Source organism: Chiloscyllium punctatum, chromosome 15 (assembly GCF_047496795.1).
Source record: "Chiloscyllium punctatum isolate Juve2018m chromosome 15, sChiPun1.3, whole genome shotgun sequence".
NCBI classification, from domain to species: domain Eukaryota; kingdom Metazoa; phylum Chordata; class Chondrichthyes; order Orectolobiformes; family Hemiscylliidae; genus Chiloscyllium; species Chiloscyllium punctatum.
This window is the reverse complement of record NC_092753.1, coordinates 83282901-83301681: the sequence shown is the minus strand read 5'-3', so window position 1 is coordinate 83301681 and position 18781 is coordinate 83282901. Positions and strand designations below refer to the sequence as shown.

Here is an 18781-nt window from a genome sequence, read left to right as displayed (position 1 = left end):
TGAAAGGAGGAGTTTGAATTATGTCTCCTATACTGGGACTGCTTTGCGTAAAAATGATTTGTGGAACACTTCAAGTTGATGTAAAGTTGTTTTAGAGATTGTGAAAACAACATGATGTCAAAAACTTCAATTTGAAGAATGTTCCTCAATCATGAAGTCTCATATCATTTTTGAAAGTAGCAGCAAGGGAACATATCATAAAGTTGTAGGATAAAGACATTGCAAGTGGGAACCAAGGCCACAGTTCAAGTGCAGAATTTTGACAAGTTTTTTTTTTGGAATCCGATACCACAGTATGTATTTCAAGGGGCAGAAACTTAGGATACCGTTTAGGGAACAGAGAAAGTGAAACAAGTCTCGTGCTGGAAGACTGAAGAATACTCGATTATGTTAAGGCAAGGGAATTCAGGAAGGGGAAAAGTGCAAAGTGGTTTAGAACAGGGTGAGAATTGTGAAACTGAGTTGTTGGAAGTGAGTCAACCTTAGTTTGGGAAGGATACATGTGATGGTGTGGCAGTTATTCTGGATGAGTATGCTAGCTCCAGTCTGCATATATAGGTAGACAAGCATATCGAAGACCAAGATGACCCCTTGGTATGACTGTGTAAAATGATAGAATTGGACAAATGAAGTAGCGAAGTATGTTACTGTAAAGGTAATAATGACTTTGATGACATGTTAGGGAGGAAACAAAACTCTGAGCAGGATGTCATAGTGCTATACTTCCAAATTGTTTGAGATGTCTGCTGAGTTAGTTTTCAGCTCTTGTCAGTATTTCAGCGTCTCTGGACTATAGAACATGGTTTCACATTTTCTGTTATTCACCTGCAAGAATTTCTGGTTCATGCAGGTCTTTATCAGAGATGCTTTTTGGACCAGTGGAGGAAAGGGAAAATCTAGAACTAGTCTCCTCTCAGTTTGGGAATTTACTTTACACTCCTATAATATTGCTATAAGAATATCATGTCGACAAGAGAAGTGGAGTCAGTTTCAGGATGTATTAATTGTGTAAAGTCAAATAACCGATATACTCAAAGGAGAAATGATTGACTTCAAAGTAATGCCTGTATTGATTGAATTGTAAATTAAGCCAGAAAAGCGAACAGTAAACTGGACTGAGGCTATAATGGAGCAGTCAGTTGACCAAAAGAGCAAGAGATCATCTTATGACCCAAGAGCATGCTCTGCCATTGAATTTGATCATGCCTGCTCTTGGTCCTGCCTTCACCTTCCTCAGTCCTTTCCTTATCAGTTGATTGCCGGAGAGACCAAAAATCTTTATCTGAGCTTAAATGTACTCACTGATGGCGCATCCATAATCCCCTTGACTAGATTCACAACCCTTTGAGCGAAATAATTTTTCATTGCAGTATAAGTTATTGGCCCTTTTCCTAACGCTGTTTTCTCCCATATGTTACATCCCACAAGTATAGAGACAATCTCTCTGCATCAAGTCTCCTCAGAATTGTGCATGTCTCGATATTGCATCTTTTTTTTCTTGGATCGAGCCAAAAATTAAGCAGCATCCAAAATAAATGGAGCCATGGTTCTATTTATCTCAGGTGGTGTTTGCGATAATAACCAAAGCACTTCAAATAAAGTGGATAGGAAGGAAAATACAGAGGAAGAGATGAGAGTATAATTGCAAGCCATAACTTGTTAAGTGACTGGGGAAGGAGGCAATTTTTGAGGTAGAGCAGTGAACAAAAGAGTTTAAGATAAGTTTCAAGAGGATCAATGGTAGTCATTCAGAAAAATTTGCAAACTGTGCCAGGTGAAAGAGGGCGTGAGTGTGTATGTTTAATCCGTATGAGGTGAAGTTGGATGGTCAGAATCTGCCATTGGATATGGATTGAGTGGCTGAGCCAACTGAACTCAGTGGAAGATTGAGGATAAGTACCCAATAATGTACTGGGTTGAACAGGTTTTGTTCAGTGTAGTTGAGGGCATTGATGCAATTGGATGGCAGTAGATGATCTTGATTCTGTTGTATAAATAATCTTTTGATAGAAATGTAAACTTCAAATTCTTTAGGTTGCATTTTGATCATCTGATCAGAACAAACAATTGGAAATGTGTTTACAACACATTCATTATTACAATCAGTATAGCAAATTTGTATGACAAAAATTTGTAAGTCTAAGAAAGTAATTATTTCTTCGCCATCTTGTTGCTATAACATGGAGTATAAAATGATCAGAAATCTTGCAGAAAACATTGCTGGCATGCTCAAGATAAAATCCATTTATGCCAAAAGCTTATGGCCATTTTGTCCATAGATAGAGGTTGAAATGCTTCAAATATTTTAAAGCTATGTACTAATTCAAGTTTATTGCATAAGTTAAACTGGCTACTTTTTGTGTTCAGATCTTAACATTCAGCGTCACAATGATTGACCAGAGTTTACGCACAACTATGAATTTTCTGTCCTGTGTTGTACTTTGACAAATTAAACTTGTTTCTGCTATTTTTGCTCAAATTTACCTCGAATAGATGTGAGGAGGTATCTTTACAATTAGTGAAAGGAGATGAATTGACTTTAAACAATTTTCAGTTTTGGACAAGTAATACAATTTTGACAGTAACAAGTCATGAATTATAATGCCACATTCAGTAATTCCAGTTTTAACTGGTTTTTCTACCTTCTAGATATACCAGTATATTCAGAGTCGATTTTACCGTTCACCAGAGGTGCTGCTGGGAATGCCCTACGATCTAGCTATTGACATGTGGTCACTAGGCTGTATCCTGGTGGAGATGCATACCGGAGAGCCACTCTTCAGTGGAGCTAATGAGGTAGGAAGATGTTTTTGTGAGAAATTTGGACTCTTTAACCAGAGCATCTGAATATGAAAGCGATCAGAAATTGTCCAGTTCATCCCTCTAGCCTGTTTTGCAATTTAATATAATCATAGCTGATCTGACCAGAACGTCAAATCCAAAGTCTTGCCAACCTCTCCATGCTCCCTCCCCACCTCGCATTCTTTTTTTTCTTACCAAGAAACTTTCCATTTCTACCTTCAAAATATTCAATGCTTCTGCCACATTTTATGGGAGAGAGGTCTAAAGGCTGAGAATCGTCTCAAAGGAAATAATCCACCCAACATCTGTTTTAAATGGACTACTGCTGATTGTCAGGCAGTGTCCTAAATTCTCCCCCAAAAAAAGTATCCTTGTTACATCTACCTTGTCAGGATATTGATAGTAAAATACTGTTGGTGCTGGAAATCCGGAATAAAAACAGAAAATGCTGGAGAAATTCAGCAAACCTAGCTGCATTTTTGGAGAGACAAACAAGGTTAACGTTTTGGGTCAGTTATGACTTCTTCAGAGCTGAAGGAGGGGGCTAGAAAGTGGTGTTTTTTTTTAATGCTGTTGTTCCTTATAAGAACAGCCCATACTTTGAAAAGCATATACTGATTTTATTCTCTGGTTCAGAAATACCATCTTTGTTGTTTGCTTTTAAATCTGTATATTCTTTGTAACACTGTTAACTTTATTTGAAAGTATTATCCTTTATTAATTGTACAAAATATTGTTGCTTCTTTAGTGTTAATCAGCTGTGCAGCACCCTTGTAGTATATTGTAAACCTGCAGTACTCTGATGTAATGAGCAGAAGTGATAAGTCCCATACAGTCATAATGGCACAGGAGAAAAACATCCAGCCCATTGAGTCCATGGCAGCATTCTTTAAAGCGATTTTAATCAGTTCCATTCCATTGCACTGTCCCTATAGTTTTGTAGGTTTACTTTGCTCAAATATCTGTCCAGTTTCCCTTTGAACTCATTTATGTCTGTTCCCACCAAAGTTTTGAAAAGATCTACTGAGAGTACTTTTCATGTATGCACATTTAAAATATATTATCTGGTTCTCTAATGTCCTTAAGGGAAGGAAACTGCCATCCTTACCTGGTCGGGCCTACATGTGACACCAGACCCACAGCAATGTGTTTGACTCTTAACTGCCCTCTGGGCAATTAAGGATAGGCAGTAAGTGAAGTGTTCATCCTGTGAACGAATTTGAAACTTTTTAAAAGACTTGATGGACAAAACTCTTGTCTTATAATGCTGAAATGTTAAGTATTTGATGTTTCATCATTGATGTGTTTTAGAGAGATGCTTTTCATTATAAACACATGCTGTAGTAATTGTGCCTGGAAGAGCCAAGAAAACCATCAAAATATTTGCTAATATTTTGGAAATACAACTGAACAAGTTGATTATGAATTATCCAAGAAGTGGATCTTTCTGTAATGGGACTATTTGTTAACTTATGCAACACTGAAGAATTTGACTTTGTTTGAGGTTGTTATTGTAGGATTTTAGTTTGCTTTCCAATTGAAATGCTATAAATTGAGAGGGTTGCCCAGGTATTCAAGTAAAACTAAAATACTGAGCAATACTGATATTTAGTAAGAAGTTTGTGAATATATGCTTGTTTTTGAGAGCATTATTAATCCAAGTTTAATGTCATTGGCCAAAATGTTGAGTGGATTAAGTTATGCTGAGTGTTACTTCTGAAGTTCCATTTCCACTTAATATTTTGGGCGAAAGACAATGTTCCAGAATTGAATTTAGCATCAGCTCCTGTGTGTGCACAAAGTATTATGCACTTTCTAATGAGAATGGTAACTTCTTATTTCCTAGTCAAGTTAAGGTGAGCTGCCTCAACTAACTAACAATTAACTAAAACAAAGCTGTGACTTACCACACAAACTCTTTTTGGCTTGTTCACATATGACCCGGTTTATGTCTCTTGACTTTATCAATCCTTGTTCTGTATGATTCCTCCTTAGGTGGACCAGATGAATAAAATTGTAGAGGTTCTCGGTATCCCTCCATCTCATATTCTAGATCAGGCTCCCAAAGCAAGGAAATTCTTTGAGAAGTTGCCTGATGCCTCATGGACAGTGAAGAAGACCAAAGATGGCAAGAGGGTGAATATCAAGAGTAACATAAAAAAAATTGGAAACACAGTAAGGACTTGAACTTATTTGAAATATAATTTATAGTTATATGTAGTGGGAATGGGGTTACTGGCATTTTAATTGTTTTGTGTGCATTGCCTGCATTCTTATGAGAGGAGAGTGTAATAAACTGAATTGTTAGTTTCATGATCACCAATCCAGCCACTTCCAGAACTGGTTTAGCAAAACCTCCAAAAGTTTATAGTGCATGTTATGCAAGTGTTAGTGTTTCACTTCATAATACATTTAAAAAGTATGAATAAAACAAAATTAACATTGATGTTTCCCGTCAGGTTTGCTTATTGGCTGCAGATGACAGTGAAACTGAGTAGCTGTTCATGACCAAGATTGTTTTATATAATACATTGATAGTTCTCAACTCACCCCTAAGATTACAGTCCAGAAGTATTTTTGTAGCAGTAGATTACAATGCACGCTTCTGTGTAGGAAGTTATTGAAAATGAGAAGTTGGATTTTCTTTGTTTTTGCACTGCTTTAGCAATGGAAATGAGTTTGCTTGTACCAATGGGGTTTTGCCAATATTATTATCTACCATAATGCCAAGGTAATGTGCCTATCTAAATGATGGAAGTAGCAAAGCAATTTTTTGTCATTGTTGCCTCAGCGATCCTCATATTCATAATACTGATATACTTGTGGAGGAAAGCATTCAGAAAATGTCAGTTTAAGGATTGTAGTTGTAATGTTTATAGTGAATAGACAAGCATCTCATGAATGAAATTGTACATTGTTGTTTGAAAAAAATGTTGCTGTTGCTTGTGGTAACTGAAGTGTACTTGCAAAGTGCAATTTTGTGCTTTCTGCCCTCCTCTGGTGAACTCTTGAATGCTGATGAATATATTGTGAACAACCTGCCAAAACCATCTAAAGTAGGCGGATCTTGGGAAAGCCTGCAGCATACTTAACATAATACCACTAATCCTAGCTTACATGTAAAATTGTGCCATTTGAATTTGTCTTTAGTTACAGCAGGATTTCCATGCTAACTCTCAATCAGTTGTAATTTGCTTCTCATTGATGTTATTTATAAGACCAGTATTTGTAAATATTTCAGAGCGTGATCCTAGAGTTAATTTTTTGTTCCAAAATGTAGTGGTTTTATTTCCATGAAAGAGGGAAAAGTCAAGATCCAGGATCTCATTTACTGATTGGAAGAAATCTAGAAATCGGAGACTTCTGAATTACTGGTTGGAAGTTATATACTGAACAAAGAAATAATTACCTATATTTACCCTCGCACAAGATTTTTGAATTTGTTTTAATCCATTAAGTTTGTTTTCAAAATAATTTTATTTGTACAAGTTTCTGCGCGAGCTTGACGGGAAATGTTAAGGTGATCATTCCAGTCTTTGGGGACTTTCAATCTGGAGGACACATAGAATAAGGAGATACTCATAAAACTGTGATGTGAAATAATTTATTCTCCCAGCCAGTCGTGAATGGTTGGAATTTATCTATTTCAGAGACTGTATATATGGATAGAGTCTGATATGTGTGGAAATTTGTAGAAATGAGTAGTGAGAATTCAGTTAATTATTTTATATATAGTATAGAGTAACTCAAGAAATAGGAGCAGGAGGAGGCCATTCAGCCTTTATGCCTGCCTCACCATTTCAGAAGATCCTGGTTGATCCATCCCAATTCTCAACTGGTCTGTCTTGTTAGCTCATCATTGCTCTGAAATTCTCTATATTTCAAAAATCTATCTGCCACCTCTCTGAATGTTTCTGATGACCTATCCTCTTCACCTCTCTGGCCTTCTGCCAGTATTGCTATAACGGTCAAAGGTATGAATGTGATCCAGAGTGACAAACAGATTCTAAAGTCCTTCTTTCTTTGCTTTGGCAAGTATGTAACTTCAGCTTGTTGCTTTCCTGCAAACTCTGATAGAAATCTGGATCAAGCCACTGTATAATTACAATTATTACTGCATTCTCCTTCATTTAATGTATTATGTTGGGGTCCAAGTTTGCTGCATCGTCCATAATTAAATTGAATTCTGTTTGAGTGCTGATGACTTACTGAAGCCCTCAAAGATTTGGGGTCTGTTGATTTATATGGATATGCATGATGAGTGTTTTTAGCCCAGTGCAGTGTTTTATTTAAAGTATAATTCGTCACAATCAATACCTTTTTATTCCAGGAATATAAGCCACCAGGAAGCCGAAAACTTCACAATATCCTTGGTGTTGAAACTGGGGGTCCTGGTGGGCGGCGAGCTGGAGAGTCTGGTCATACCGTTGCAGATTACCTGAAGTTTAAGGACCTGATTCTGAGGATGTTAGACTATGATCCGAAGACACGGATAGCTCCCTATTATGCACTGCAACACAGCTTTTTCAAAAAGACAGCAGATGAAGGGACAAACACAAGTAACAGTGTATCAACAAGTCCAGCCATGGAACAGTCGCAGTCTACAGGCACCTCTTCTAGCACATCTTCGAGCTCAGGTATGCATCTGCAAAATATTAGAGACTGCAAACTAATTCAGTATTTTCCTTTATATGTTGTTTAATTGTATGAAACATCTTTGTAATGTATATTTCCTTACATGGGATGTGGGTGTCACTGATATGCCAACGCTTATTGTTCATTCCTAAATGCTTTTGAGCTGAGTGGCTCGTTAGGGCAATTAAGAGTCAATCACATTGTCTTCGTGAAACTGTGATTGTTATTAGGTTAATTTTTAAGATGAGAGCTATTGATTCCAGAAAATTTAGGTGAAATATTCAACCTTGAATATCTAAAAGGTCAGATGTAAAATGTTAATTGCTCAGTTCAGAAGAGCAACAATATGACAATTGAATATAATATCAGGCTAATGTGTTTTTTGAGATTTGAATCTAATTCCCAGGCTATCTTCTGAGTAGGAATGTTGGTTTGTCAGACAGTGAAGTTGCACGAACTCTTTTTTTTGCTTTTATTTGTTAATCCTGAAAACTGGGCTAATCCCGAGGTAATATTTTAAGTTTGTATAACATTGTACCCTGTTGTCAAAAATGAAATTGAGCAATTTTGTCTATCTAACACTCAAAAATGGGTTTGTAAGGGTTTTTTTTTACATTTTATAAAGGAAGATGATAATAAACATGCACAAACTGCACAGATAAGAAATTCAAGATCAAGCTAGAAGGTTCCAGTCTACTAATGTTTAGTCAGATGACATAGAGTGCATACGACATTCCCATTTCCCACACACCAGAATCGTGGTAACTGTGATGCTACTATATATATCTTTAGTTTTATGTCTTTCTGCGAAAAATATGGTACAATTTGGAATAAGCCAGATGCATAATTACACTTAAATTCATCCTTTTTCGCTTTATGCAACAAGTTGGGCACCAAGTTTGCTGTATTATCCATTGTTATGTTTAATTCTGTTTGAGGTGCTCATGACTTAGTGAAACCCTCTGAAATTATCAACAGAGGTACAAGTGGTCAAATCAGATTCATAGCATTTCCACATTTCAGGATTATCTTTTTTTAATATGGAAGTGATTTTTAAAAATATATCAACCAATATCATGAAATAAAATTGATCAAAAAATGTTCTCAAAAGAACAAAAATGTACAAGTGGTATTAATGCAAAATGTATTGAGTTTTCTATATGTGGTGGCCTAGTGGTATTATCACTAGACTGTCTGGGAACCAAGGTTCAAAACCTACCACGGCAGATGGTGAAATTTGAATTCAATAAATATTTGTAATTGTCATGTCTAATGACGACCGTGAATCCATTGTCAAGGGGGAAAAAAAATCCATCTGGTTTCCTAATGTCCTTTAGAGAAGGTAACTGTCATTCTTACCTGGTCGGGCCTACAAGTGACTCCAGATCTACAGCAATGTGGTTGACTCTTAACTGTCCTCTGGGCGATTAGGGATGAGCAATAAATGCCACTTGGCCAGTAATGCCCTCATCCTGTGAATAAAAAATATATAGTTTTTACTTATCAAAGGGTCCATAATGCAGTTTTGAAATTGCTGGTATATGTTTAAATGATGAGAAATCATTTAGGACTATGCCTCTGTAACAGGAATTGTTTTTAAGGAGATATGAATGTGTTTCTGTTCTACATTAATGATATTTCCTAATATCCATATTAAAATTGAAGTTTTAGTGTTACTACTGGAATCACTGTCTGTTTCTAAACTGTACTGGAGCCAGATAGAAGGAGGCCAAAAAAATTGAAAATGCATTGATTAAAAATTAGGCTTGAATTTTCTAAGTGAAATTTTATGATCTCTGGGCTCAAGGATTTTCGACCTTGTCTGCAACCTGCTAGGGGGGACACTATATACACTCCATTAAAGTTTGGAGAAGTTTGTCTTCCATATGGGCTTGGATTCTTATTTAAATCTATTTGTGTGTTTAGTACATGCAGACGTGTCTGTTGCAAAACAGTGGCATATTTTGCTCTAAAAATGAATGACCTCGCTTTTGGTTAATGACATTGTGTAAGTCTCTCTTTATAGTATTGCTTTGTAATTCATTTCAAAATGTGCCTTTTCCCGTGTTTCATGTAAATGCTAAAATAGTCAATACTTCTGCTCACTGTTGAATATTTTGTCTGGTTCAAGCCATTTACTGATGGATATCTAGAGCGAATATATTAATAGTATTTATATTGAAAGCTTGCAGTGTCTTGCCTCATGTTGCTGTGTATTTAAAGGATAAATGCAGAATGTTAGTTAATTCAAATTTATTACATTGCACTGAGAGTATTTCCTGTTTTTCTTCATTTCCTCTTCCTCACCAATTACCATCCCACCTCCATTACAAACCTCTAACCACATCACACACGATGCTTTGTGTGTTAGTGTCTTGTGAAATACCTATTGATGTTCATCTTTTACAGGTGGCTCTTCTGGGACAAGTAATAGTGGGAGGGCAAGGTCAGACCCAACACATCAGCATCGGCATAGTGGTGGCCATTATAGTGGAGCTGTCCAGGCAATGGACTGTGAGACACACAGCCCACAGGTGAGTTCTCCATTTGATGAAAGTCTCCACTCCTGCCTCTACATTCCTATGATTGCAAGCTTGAATTCCAGTGATGTCTGGCAGCTAACTCTGTCAGCCACATATGTGTTCACTGTAGTCAGTCCTTGCACATCAACTGGATGGGAATTTACCAGATAAGCATCAAGCTGTATTTTGCATGATACATAAAAATCACATCTGACTTATCCGTGGTAAACATGTCTCTGATCAAATGGCACAGTGGCCATGGAAAACTTAACAGTCACAAATTCTGAATTGAAGGAGGAGTATGGTGGTCTGCAGTATTAAAGTGAAGTGGGCAGGGAATTCATAGTCATCTTGGCAGAAGTTGTTTCCCGTTTCTCATTTCATTTCATTTCTGCTAAGAATGATTCTGAGCTGTTAATTTTGTCCTTGTTACTTAGACATTTCTGTTCAGTTCATTTGTTTTAGTCATTCACCTGTTTCTTATACTCAATTATCCTAAACTACTCTGAGAGCCACCAATCCTGTTTGTGTGTGTGTATTTCTTATGCTCGTAAACACTTAAAACCGATCTTGTTAAATCCATGTTATACAGGTATGCATTATATCTCACCAATATTAACAGGATCATTGGTTTTGGGATGAAATGCCAACTTATTTAAAACATTCATGCTGGAGATATCCACTGATCCGCTGCGGCAGCTTAACAGTAATGAATGTGCTTATTGTTTTGAAGTAAAACGCAAAATAATGGATTTCTTACTGTGCATTTTTAAAATATAGGTTCGACAGCAGTACCCTGTGGCATTAGGATGGACGCCTGGCGATGCCACAACGCAAATCACTGTTGAAACTCATCCAGTTCAGGAAACAACGTTCCACATTGTTCCCCAGCAGCCGAGTGCATTACATCACCATCACTCTAACAGCTCCCATCATCACCTCCACCATCATCACCACCATCATCATGGACAGGCCATGAGCACCCGGAACAGACCACGAGCTTATAACTCCCCAACAAACGGCTCCGTTGCCCAGGACTCTATGGAAGTGGGACATAGCCACCACTCCATGACGTCCTTGTCTTCCTCAAACTCCTCTTCGTCAACCTCCTCCTCTTCTGTTTCTGGGTCTCAAGCTTATCACAACCGGCCTGTTGTTGCCAATACTTTGGACTTTGCTCAGAATGGCACTGTGGACATTAACTTGGGTACATACTCCAATCCCCGCCAAGAGACTGGAGTGTCTGGCCCACAAGTGTACCAATTTTCAGCAACAGCTGGTTCTGCCCATTATATGACAGAAGGCCATTTGTCAACGCGGCAAGGAATGGATAGGGAGGAGTCTCCAATGGTAGGTGTTTGCGTTCAGCAGAGTCCCGTCGCAAGCTCGTGACTACATTGAGATGGGGTTTGTTTTTGTTTGTGTGTCTTCAAGGTGGGGGTTTTAACAAAAAGTGCATTGAGAACAGTGCTGCTTTGGAACAAACGAAACGGAATGGACAGGTCAAGAGCGCAGAGCTGATTATATTTTTAAATTGAAAAGGAATTTGCTAATGGACTGTGGAGTGCAAGTGCTTAAGACTGGATTCATGCCCAGAAACCACCTTACACTTCATGTTATGGGTCATCCTGAGGTGTAGTCTCACCTTATGCTACAATTCACTTACACAGCATCCTGCCACCTGTGTTAGCACAACCTGGCATGGGTGAAGTAGCAGCATTAGTTTAAAAGCCACCTGGGAAAAAAAATAGAAATGGAACTGCAGATTGTTTTTATGAACAGTCAACACTTCAGTCTTTTCTGACCTATTTTGTGTCAACTTTCTTAAAAAAACAAAGTCCCCAAGTACCGGAACATCCTAATACGGTCCTGTGATGTGCTGCAGAACAGGAGGGCTTGATAAAGTGGAGCTAGCTGCCATCAGAGCAGAGTCTGAACTGAGAGGACACTGTGAATGAAATTTCAAAGCACATCTGGCATGCTGAGTGGTGGTTAGTAAAACAACCTTGTTCTAATCTTACAGGAACTTTGGAAATTTTTTTGGCCCTCATTGGTTGAATCAATTAACGGTTAAGTAGCGATTGAATGTTCATTTTGGTCCAGTCATTGAAATGCAGTGAGTGGAAATCATGGTCGTTCTTGACCTACTGCTTACATTTTTGAGTGGCAGTTTTGGCCTTTTGATTTTGGACATTGACTGAAAAAAAATTGTTTTAAGAGGCTTATCATTTAACATGCCATTGTGCAAAGGTCATTAAACTTTCAGATAGTCCTTAACTTTTCTTAAACAAAGCAAGCATGGGTAATTAATGAGGCCTTTGATGGAGGATAAATAAATTGATCCTTTCCCACTTTTTTTTCTCTCCCTTGGCTCTTACCCCATTACCACTACTATCACCACAGCACCACCACCACCAGTTGCAGGGATTGAAGAGGTCATGAGAGGTCACGTGTGTCATGTCATAAAAGCTACTTCCTCTCTTATAGGTCACAGAAGGCGTGATCTCCAATTTGCTGAGATAAATATAACTGTCCTTCCTTGGACTTATTTCTCTCCCTCTCCCAACCCATCCTAATTGCTTTTCCTTCAGCACGACAGACAATTTTTGCGCAAAGACAACTCCTGTTCGAACATTTTTAAAATGCAGAATTTTATGTGACTGCTCTCGCCTCACGATTATGCTGTGAATTTTACAAGAATTTATTTTCCTTTTTTGATAATTTATTGTACCAAAGCTGTTTTTATAGCACATAGATGTCTGTAACCAATAATGTAGCAGTTCTGCACTTTTGATAAGGTATGTTTAGATCATTTTTTCTTTTAAATGTTAATTATAATTATGGCTATACCTAATGCTTAACAAAACTGGAACTGATAGCTTTATGCAGTACTTTCACAATCTGAATATGTTGTAGTTTCATTTTACTGTCTTTTCACCCAAAAAGGGATTCTTTTAAAACCTGAGGAATACATTCTGATTTTAAGTCCAGTTATTAGATGCTTATTTGGCAGGCCATTAGACCTCACATAACCATTGATACAGACCAGGTAATTAGATGAGGTCTTTTTTCAAGTAAGTAGGTGGAAGGACCAACCATTTACAATGCAGTTGGTGCAGAACGATCATTTTAGTTTTGTGCTAATACCTGTATATTCTAATGGACCATTCTGTGTATTGCGCATGCTAAAGAAGGGAGACTCATCTGTAAAAAAGATATAGATGATATGAACTCACCTGAGCCAAAATAAGCCATTTTGTTTTTATTTAAAAGGGCACATAAATCTGTGGACAGAAAATGCAGTATGACAACTGCAACTTTATGGTAAATGCAACCTCTTAATAAGTTTGAAAACAAGATGTTATTAAAAAGGTTAGCCGAACTTAGCCGAACTTACTGATCCAACTGGATCAGTACCAGGAAAAGCAATCCACTTTCGGTCTGCTTTAGTGTCAGTAGTCTATGAAATTTGACTCCTTTTTCTCCAGTTGCCAAGCAGTAATACCTGGCCTGTGCCCAGTGATCATTTTTTGGAAGAGCCCAGTCAGTTTTGACTTTGGTGTCAGTTGATTGTTAACTATAAGTGTCTTTCTACAACCTGGACAACTGTCAGTATAATTTCACTGAAATCAACTTTAATGGTACAGCATTATATTTCAAATATTAAAAAAAAACTGAGGGATGGATAGATATCTCAAGTGATGTAACACAACTCCTCTTCGCTCACTTAGAGTTGTAGATCTGACCTTGAATGTTGGTAAGTGAAGTCCAGACTGGGGGACATTAAATCATAACCTTATTGAGGGCTGAATTCAATTTTTTTGATGGAATGTTCTTGGCTAAGACTTGCTGCTGGCCTTTTTAAAATGCTTGGATCTCCATTGAAGCAAATTCCAGAGATCAAAATCTCTCTAATTTTGAGCAGCAAAGCCAGACAAACACAAACATATAGTTATGGGTGCAATGTTGGATCTTAGTTAGGATTTTGGATATTAAATAGCGTTGATCAATACTGACACACTCAATACCTAAGTTAGGCAGAGTGCTTAATGCAGTATCATCTGCTATTAATCTAATAAATGCCAAATACAAATAGCTATTATGTGAGATCTGTTTCTAAATCCAAACTTGTCGGATCTGTATCTGATTCTTAACAGTTAACATTTGTATTACAACCAGTCATGTAATATGCACACCTTCTTTCTTCTTGTGTGTGCGCCTCTTGTCTTGTGTCTGCGTGTGTTTCATTAGTGTCTTGGCACTGCCTTGCTCTAGGCACTTTCATCAGCATGCGCTCTTGCTCGCATCTCCCCTTTTCTCTCCTGTTTCGCCTCAATTTACAGTCCAGTTTTGTTTGCTTGACTACACAGTTTGGTTACAGGACTTCTGACTGTGCATTGTAAACCATAAACAGCATGGAAAAAGGTTAAGTACCTGTGTCCAGAGATTATAAGACCTAGTCAAGACTTGCTGTGTATATTGTAATATGTTAAATGACAAAAGACAAGCCCTTTGTATTATAGTCATGCAGTCTTATGTATGATAAATAATTGATCAATTGGTCCTCATACTGTCCTTTTGTGTGTGTTTTATTTCTAAGTCTCCAAGTCCGGAGAGCTAACACAATTATTTATCTCTGTTTTTTTTAACAATAACAATGCAAAAGTACATAATATAACAACATGGTAAGGATCCATTAAAGTTGTCATTGGGACAATGTATGCTTCTATTTGCAGAAACAGAACACCTTATTCACAAGTGATTTAACCTTCACATGCATTCTGAAACACATTGTTCCCAACTACTTCATACGTGGCTGTTAAAAATGGTTAGAATTGAATTCTCTAGTTTTCTTTTTCTTGCGTCCTTGTGAACTGCGTGGCAGCATGATTGCTGTCTACCAGGTATCTCATTAACTTTCCTTAATGAGTTCATCTTCCTGTTATGGATGCAATATATCATCAAGCATTTGGCTATGCTTATGGGGGTTGGCAAGGAAAGAAGAAGAGTATGTGGGAACGTAATTTACCTTTTTCAAAAATGTTGCATCAGACCGAAGATATTATACTGCTGAACAAATGCTTTGTAATAGTTGCCAGACAACATGTAGTGATTCTTGTAATCGCTTGTTTTGAAGGTGGAAGCAATGCCAAAACTGCACTAATTTTCCCAACTATAAACCAAAGAAAATCTCTCTCTCTCATTCGAGGTAAAAGATCCATAATTCCTTTGTACTTTGCAATTAAAGTGCAAGTTATTCACAAAATACTGTATTTGTTAAACATAATGCAACTCGGTAAGTGTCGCTATTCCACCAAAGAAATGGGTTGTTCATATTCCTGTATGGTGATGTTGGTTTTCTTTGTTGAATTCATCTTAGAATGCCTTTATTTGGATTCTCAAGTAAATAGTTTGGCTTCCATATAATCTATTCCAGGCTTACTGAAGGCTATGATTTAGCCTCTGGATACTAGTACTTGTACCATAGCTTTTCAGATGCTATTGCTGCTATATGGTTACTTGACCAAGAGTCTTAATATAAAAATTCAGTAATTATGTAAAAAAAATTACCAAATATATCCAGATAAAAATCACACAACACCAGGTTATAGTCCAACAGGTTTAATTGGAAGCACACTAGCTTTCGGAGTGACGCTCCTTCATCAGTGTGCTTCTAATTAAACCTGTTGGGCTATAACCTGGTGTTGTGATTTTTAACTTTGTACACCCAAGTCCAACACTGGCATCTCCAAATCACAAATATATCCAGGTTAGCTGGCTTTATCTGTCAATGTGGCTTTGGTTGCTTGAGGGAAAATAGTGATACAAAATAGTTTTTTCATTTGTTCTAAGCACAAATGATGTTATCAGTGCATGAAAAATGGCAACAAAGAGCCTCTGACTTTGAAATATACTTTGCAATTTCATAAAATTTTGTTTAACAAATTCAATGTTGCCTTACATTTACAGATTCACAATTCCTGTTTTAAGACATCAATTTTAAAGCCTTTTTGAATTTTGAGGCTTCCATCCTTAAAATGTGCAATTGTTAATATTTTTCATCTGAAATTACTAAGATTGAGATTTATTGGCAACAAAAGAAAGGTTAACTGGTACTTGATCTATATATAATAGAGCAACTGTCTATGTTGAGTGCCATGCCCGGTTTCCTGGTTTAGATAACCTCTAATCGTATGTACATGCTCAGTAGGTACTTGAGAATGGAGCTAACTTTTCCCACCTAATCGCAGATGGTTATGGGAGAAGATGGAATTTTCTGATACATGAATAGCACCAAGAAAACTAAGTACAAGCCTTCATATATCATTGTGTTTTTTTACAAGCTTTTAAATAAAAAAGTATTTCAAGGAATTGAGTAAAGGTACTGTGGAGAAAGGTTTTTGGGTTTAGACTTTTTTTTGGTTTGTGTTCTTTTCAGTGATGTTGGCATTACTGGCAAAGCCAATAATTTGTTGCTTATCTCTGCCTTTAAACCGAGTAGCTTTCTCCACTATTTCAGAGGGCATTTATAAATCATCCACATTGACTCCAGACCCAAGCATGTACGTTAGACCAGGTAAGAGTGGTTGATTTCTTTCCCTAAAAGATCGTAGTACACCAAATGGGTTTGCACAATTTCTATGATAACTTTATGCTCGCCATTATTGAGACAGGCTTTCAATTCCAGAATTTTTCTGTTAATTGAATTTAAATTCCCCTCTCTGTTGTATTGAAATCTGAACACAAAACCCCAAGGTATTGGCTGAGGTCTCTGGAGTACTTGTCCATTGATACTCCCATTTGGCCACCAACTCCTCATCTGTGTCATGCCATAAGATTAGATGAGTCAACTGTTGGTTCATTGATTTAACTTTGTCATTTTTGATATCTACATGGATCATGGTGATTGGCTATTCTTGTTCACACTTCAGGTTCCTCTCCAGCCACAAGCAGATATTCAAATGCTGACATCAAGTCGGCAACACAGTCATCTGGATTCACTTTAGTGCAGAGAATAGTGTAAATCACCCTCATTATACTGTTCCCTTCAGTTAGCTCATCCACCTGCAGCCCTTGCTCTCAGACCTCTTAAACAATTGTACAGGCTGGAATGTCTCTGCTCCTGGTCTGTGGATCCCTTATGTGTCAGGCATATTCTTCCGCCCTGAAGACTGACCAAATTATAGTACCCAAATGTAAGAGGGGGTGACTGCCCCTTTGTACAAATAATTTGAAACTTTTTTCCCTCCCTGATGAATGCCATGCTTGTTCAGCTTCCATTTGATTAACAGAACCAAGACTACTGAGATTTTCAGCACTTGATGCAATTAACATTGGCAAGTAACGTGCAACACATATGCCTAGCAATAGCCATCTCTATCAAGAGGGAAATCTAACTATTGCACCTTGATGTTTACCATCATTACCATTACTGAATCCCCCTCTACCAACATCCTAGGTGTTATCATTGTCCTAAAACTGAACTGGACAGACTGTATAAATACTATGCATACAGGAGAAGTCAGAGGCTGAGTTCTGCAGTGAGTAACTCTCCTGTCTCTCAAACGTACAGCATGTATGAATTACAAGTGATAAGTGTATTGGATTACTTTCTACCTACCTTGATGGCTGCAACTTCAACAATACTCTAAGCTCAGCACTATTCAGGACAATGTATCCAGCTTGATTGACACTATCCAACACCTTTTAGCAGTCATTCCATCCAGCAATAATGCTCAATGACCACATTGTTTACCATCTATAGAGTGTGCTGTGACAACTCGCCTATTTTCTGACAGAACTTTCCAAACCTATTACCTCTATTACATAGGCTAAGGATAGGACATGCATGGGAATAACATCTACAAATGTCCCTTTAACCCACTTATCAGTTTTACTTTGAGTTATATTGCTGTTCCTTCATTGTCATTGGGTCAAAATTCTGAAGCTCTCTTTCAGGACTGTGGGTGTGCCTGCACGACAAAGACTGCAACAAGGAAGACAAGGCAGCTCACTATCACTTTCTCAAAGAAAATTAAGAATGGGCAATAAATACTTGCTTGCCATCTATAACCAGTGTAAGTCATCATTTGGAAACCTGACATAGTAATAATGGCAGAAAAATGATTTACAAAAGGCTGGTCACTTGGTATTGAATGATACAAAGCCTTTCAAAAATTAGGGGTTGAAAAGGAATCTAGGGTGATCATACTATTCAGGTAAAACATCTATTGCAAAGAGTGAATTCTTTTGGTTTGCATTGTGAAACAAAAAAAATCAAGATTGTGTTACTGGTGACATGCATGGGATCCCCTCTCAATGAAGGTCCATATAGTCAATGAAACTCCACATTGTCTCCAGTGTGCCAGCTGAGCCTTCAACTAACAGAAAAAGAATATTTAAGAACCAGAATCTCAAATTTCCCCATTGCAGCAATTTGAGCAACCTATAACATGCACCTTGAAGCACTGGGGAAGTACCAACAGCATTGCCTTTGTATTGAAAAGTCTGTTCAGCAGTAATGTTCACTCCTAAGCCAATATTGAAGTACTATTCACTTAAGTATAGCATCATTGACAATCGTATGTCTGACACCACACTCCCAAAGCAACTAGTCCACTTAGACCTTGCAGCAAATGTGTACATTGTGTGGACGTTCTTAAAATATTCTTGAAGAGGTAAAATATCTTTCCGACACAGGAGGCCCTAGTTTATGCCAGACCAAAATGGAGAAAGCTCATTCAAGCAGGTACTAAACACATCAGAAAAAATATAGAAACATCTAGAAGCAAAGTTGGGACATCAGAGAGGGACTGGAGTAC

The 18781-nt window shown here is 37.5% G+C and overlaps 1 protein-coding gene across 4 annotated transcripts in view; it reads left to right on the top strand.

Annotated features, from left to right (window-relative positions):
- The window catches only part of LOC140486469 (dual specificity tyrosine-phosphorylation-regulated kinase 1A), a 114295-nt gene extending 99768 nt beyond the window's left edge, over positions 1-14527 (top strand). For 3 of the 4 annotated variants that reach the window (XM_072585677.1, XM_072585679.1, XM_072585678.1), the window contains 5 exons: positions 2650-2796; positions 4798-4977; positions 7133-7439; positions 9847-9971; positions 10740-14527. In XM_072585677.1, the coding sequence (XP_072441778.1) occupies positions 2650-2796; positions 4798-4977; positions 7133-7439; positions 9847-9971; positions 10740-11351 (1371 nt within the window). In that variant the 3' untranslated portion in view covers positions 11352-14527. The remainder of the gene's footprint in view (positions 1-2649; positions 2797-4797; positions 4978-7132; positions 7440-9846; positions 9972-10739) is intronic. The other variant, XM_072585681.1, reaches the window with a different exon arrangement.
- Positions 14528-18781: the final 4254 nt, after the last annotated feature.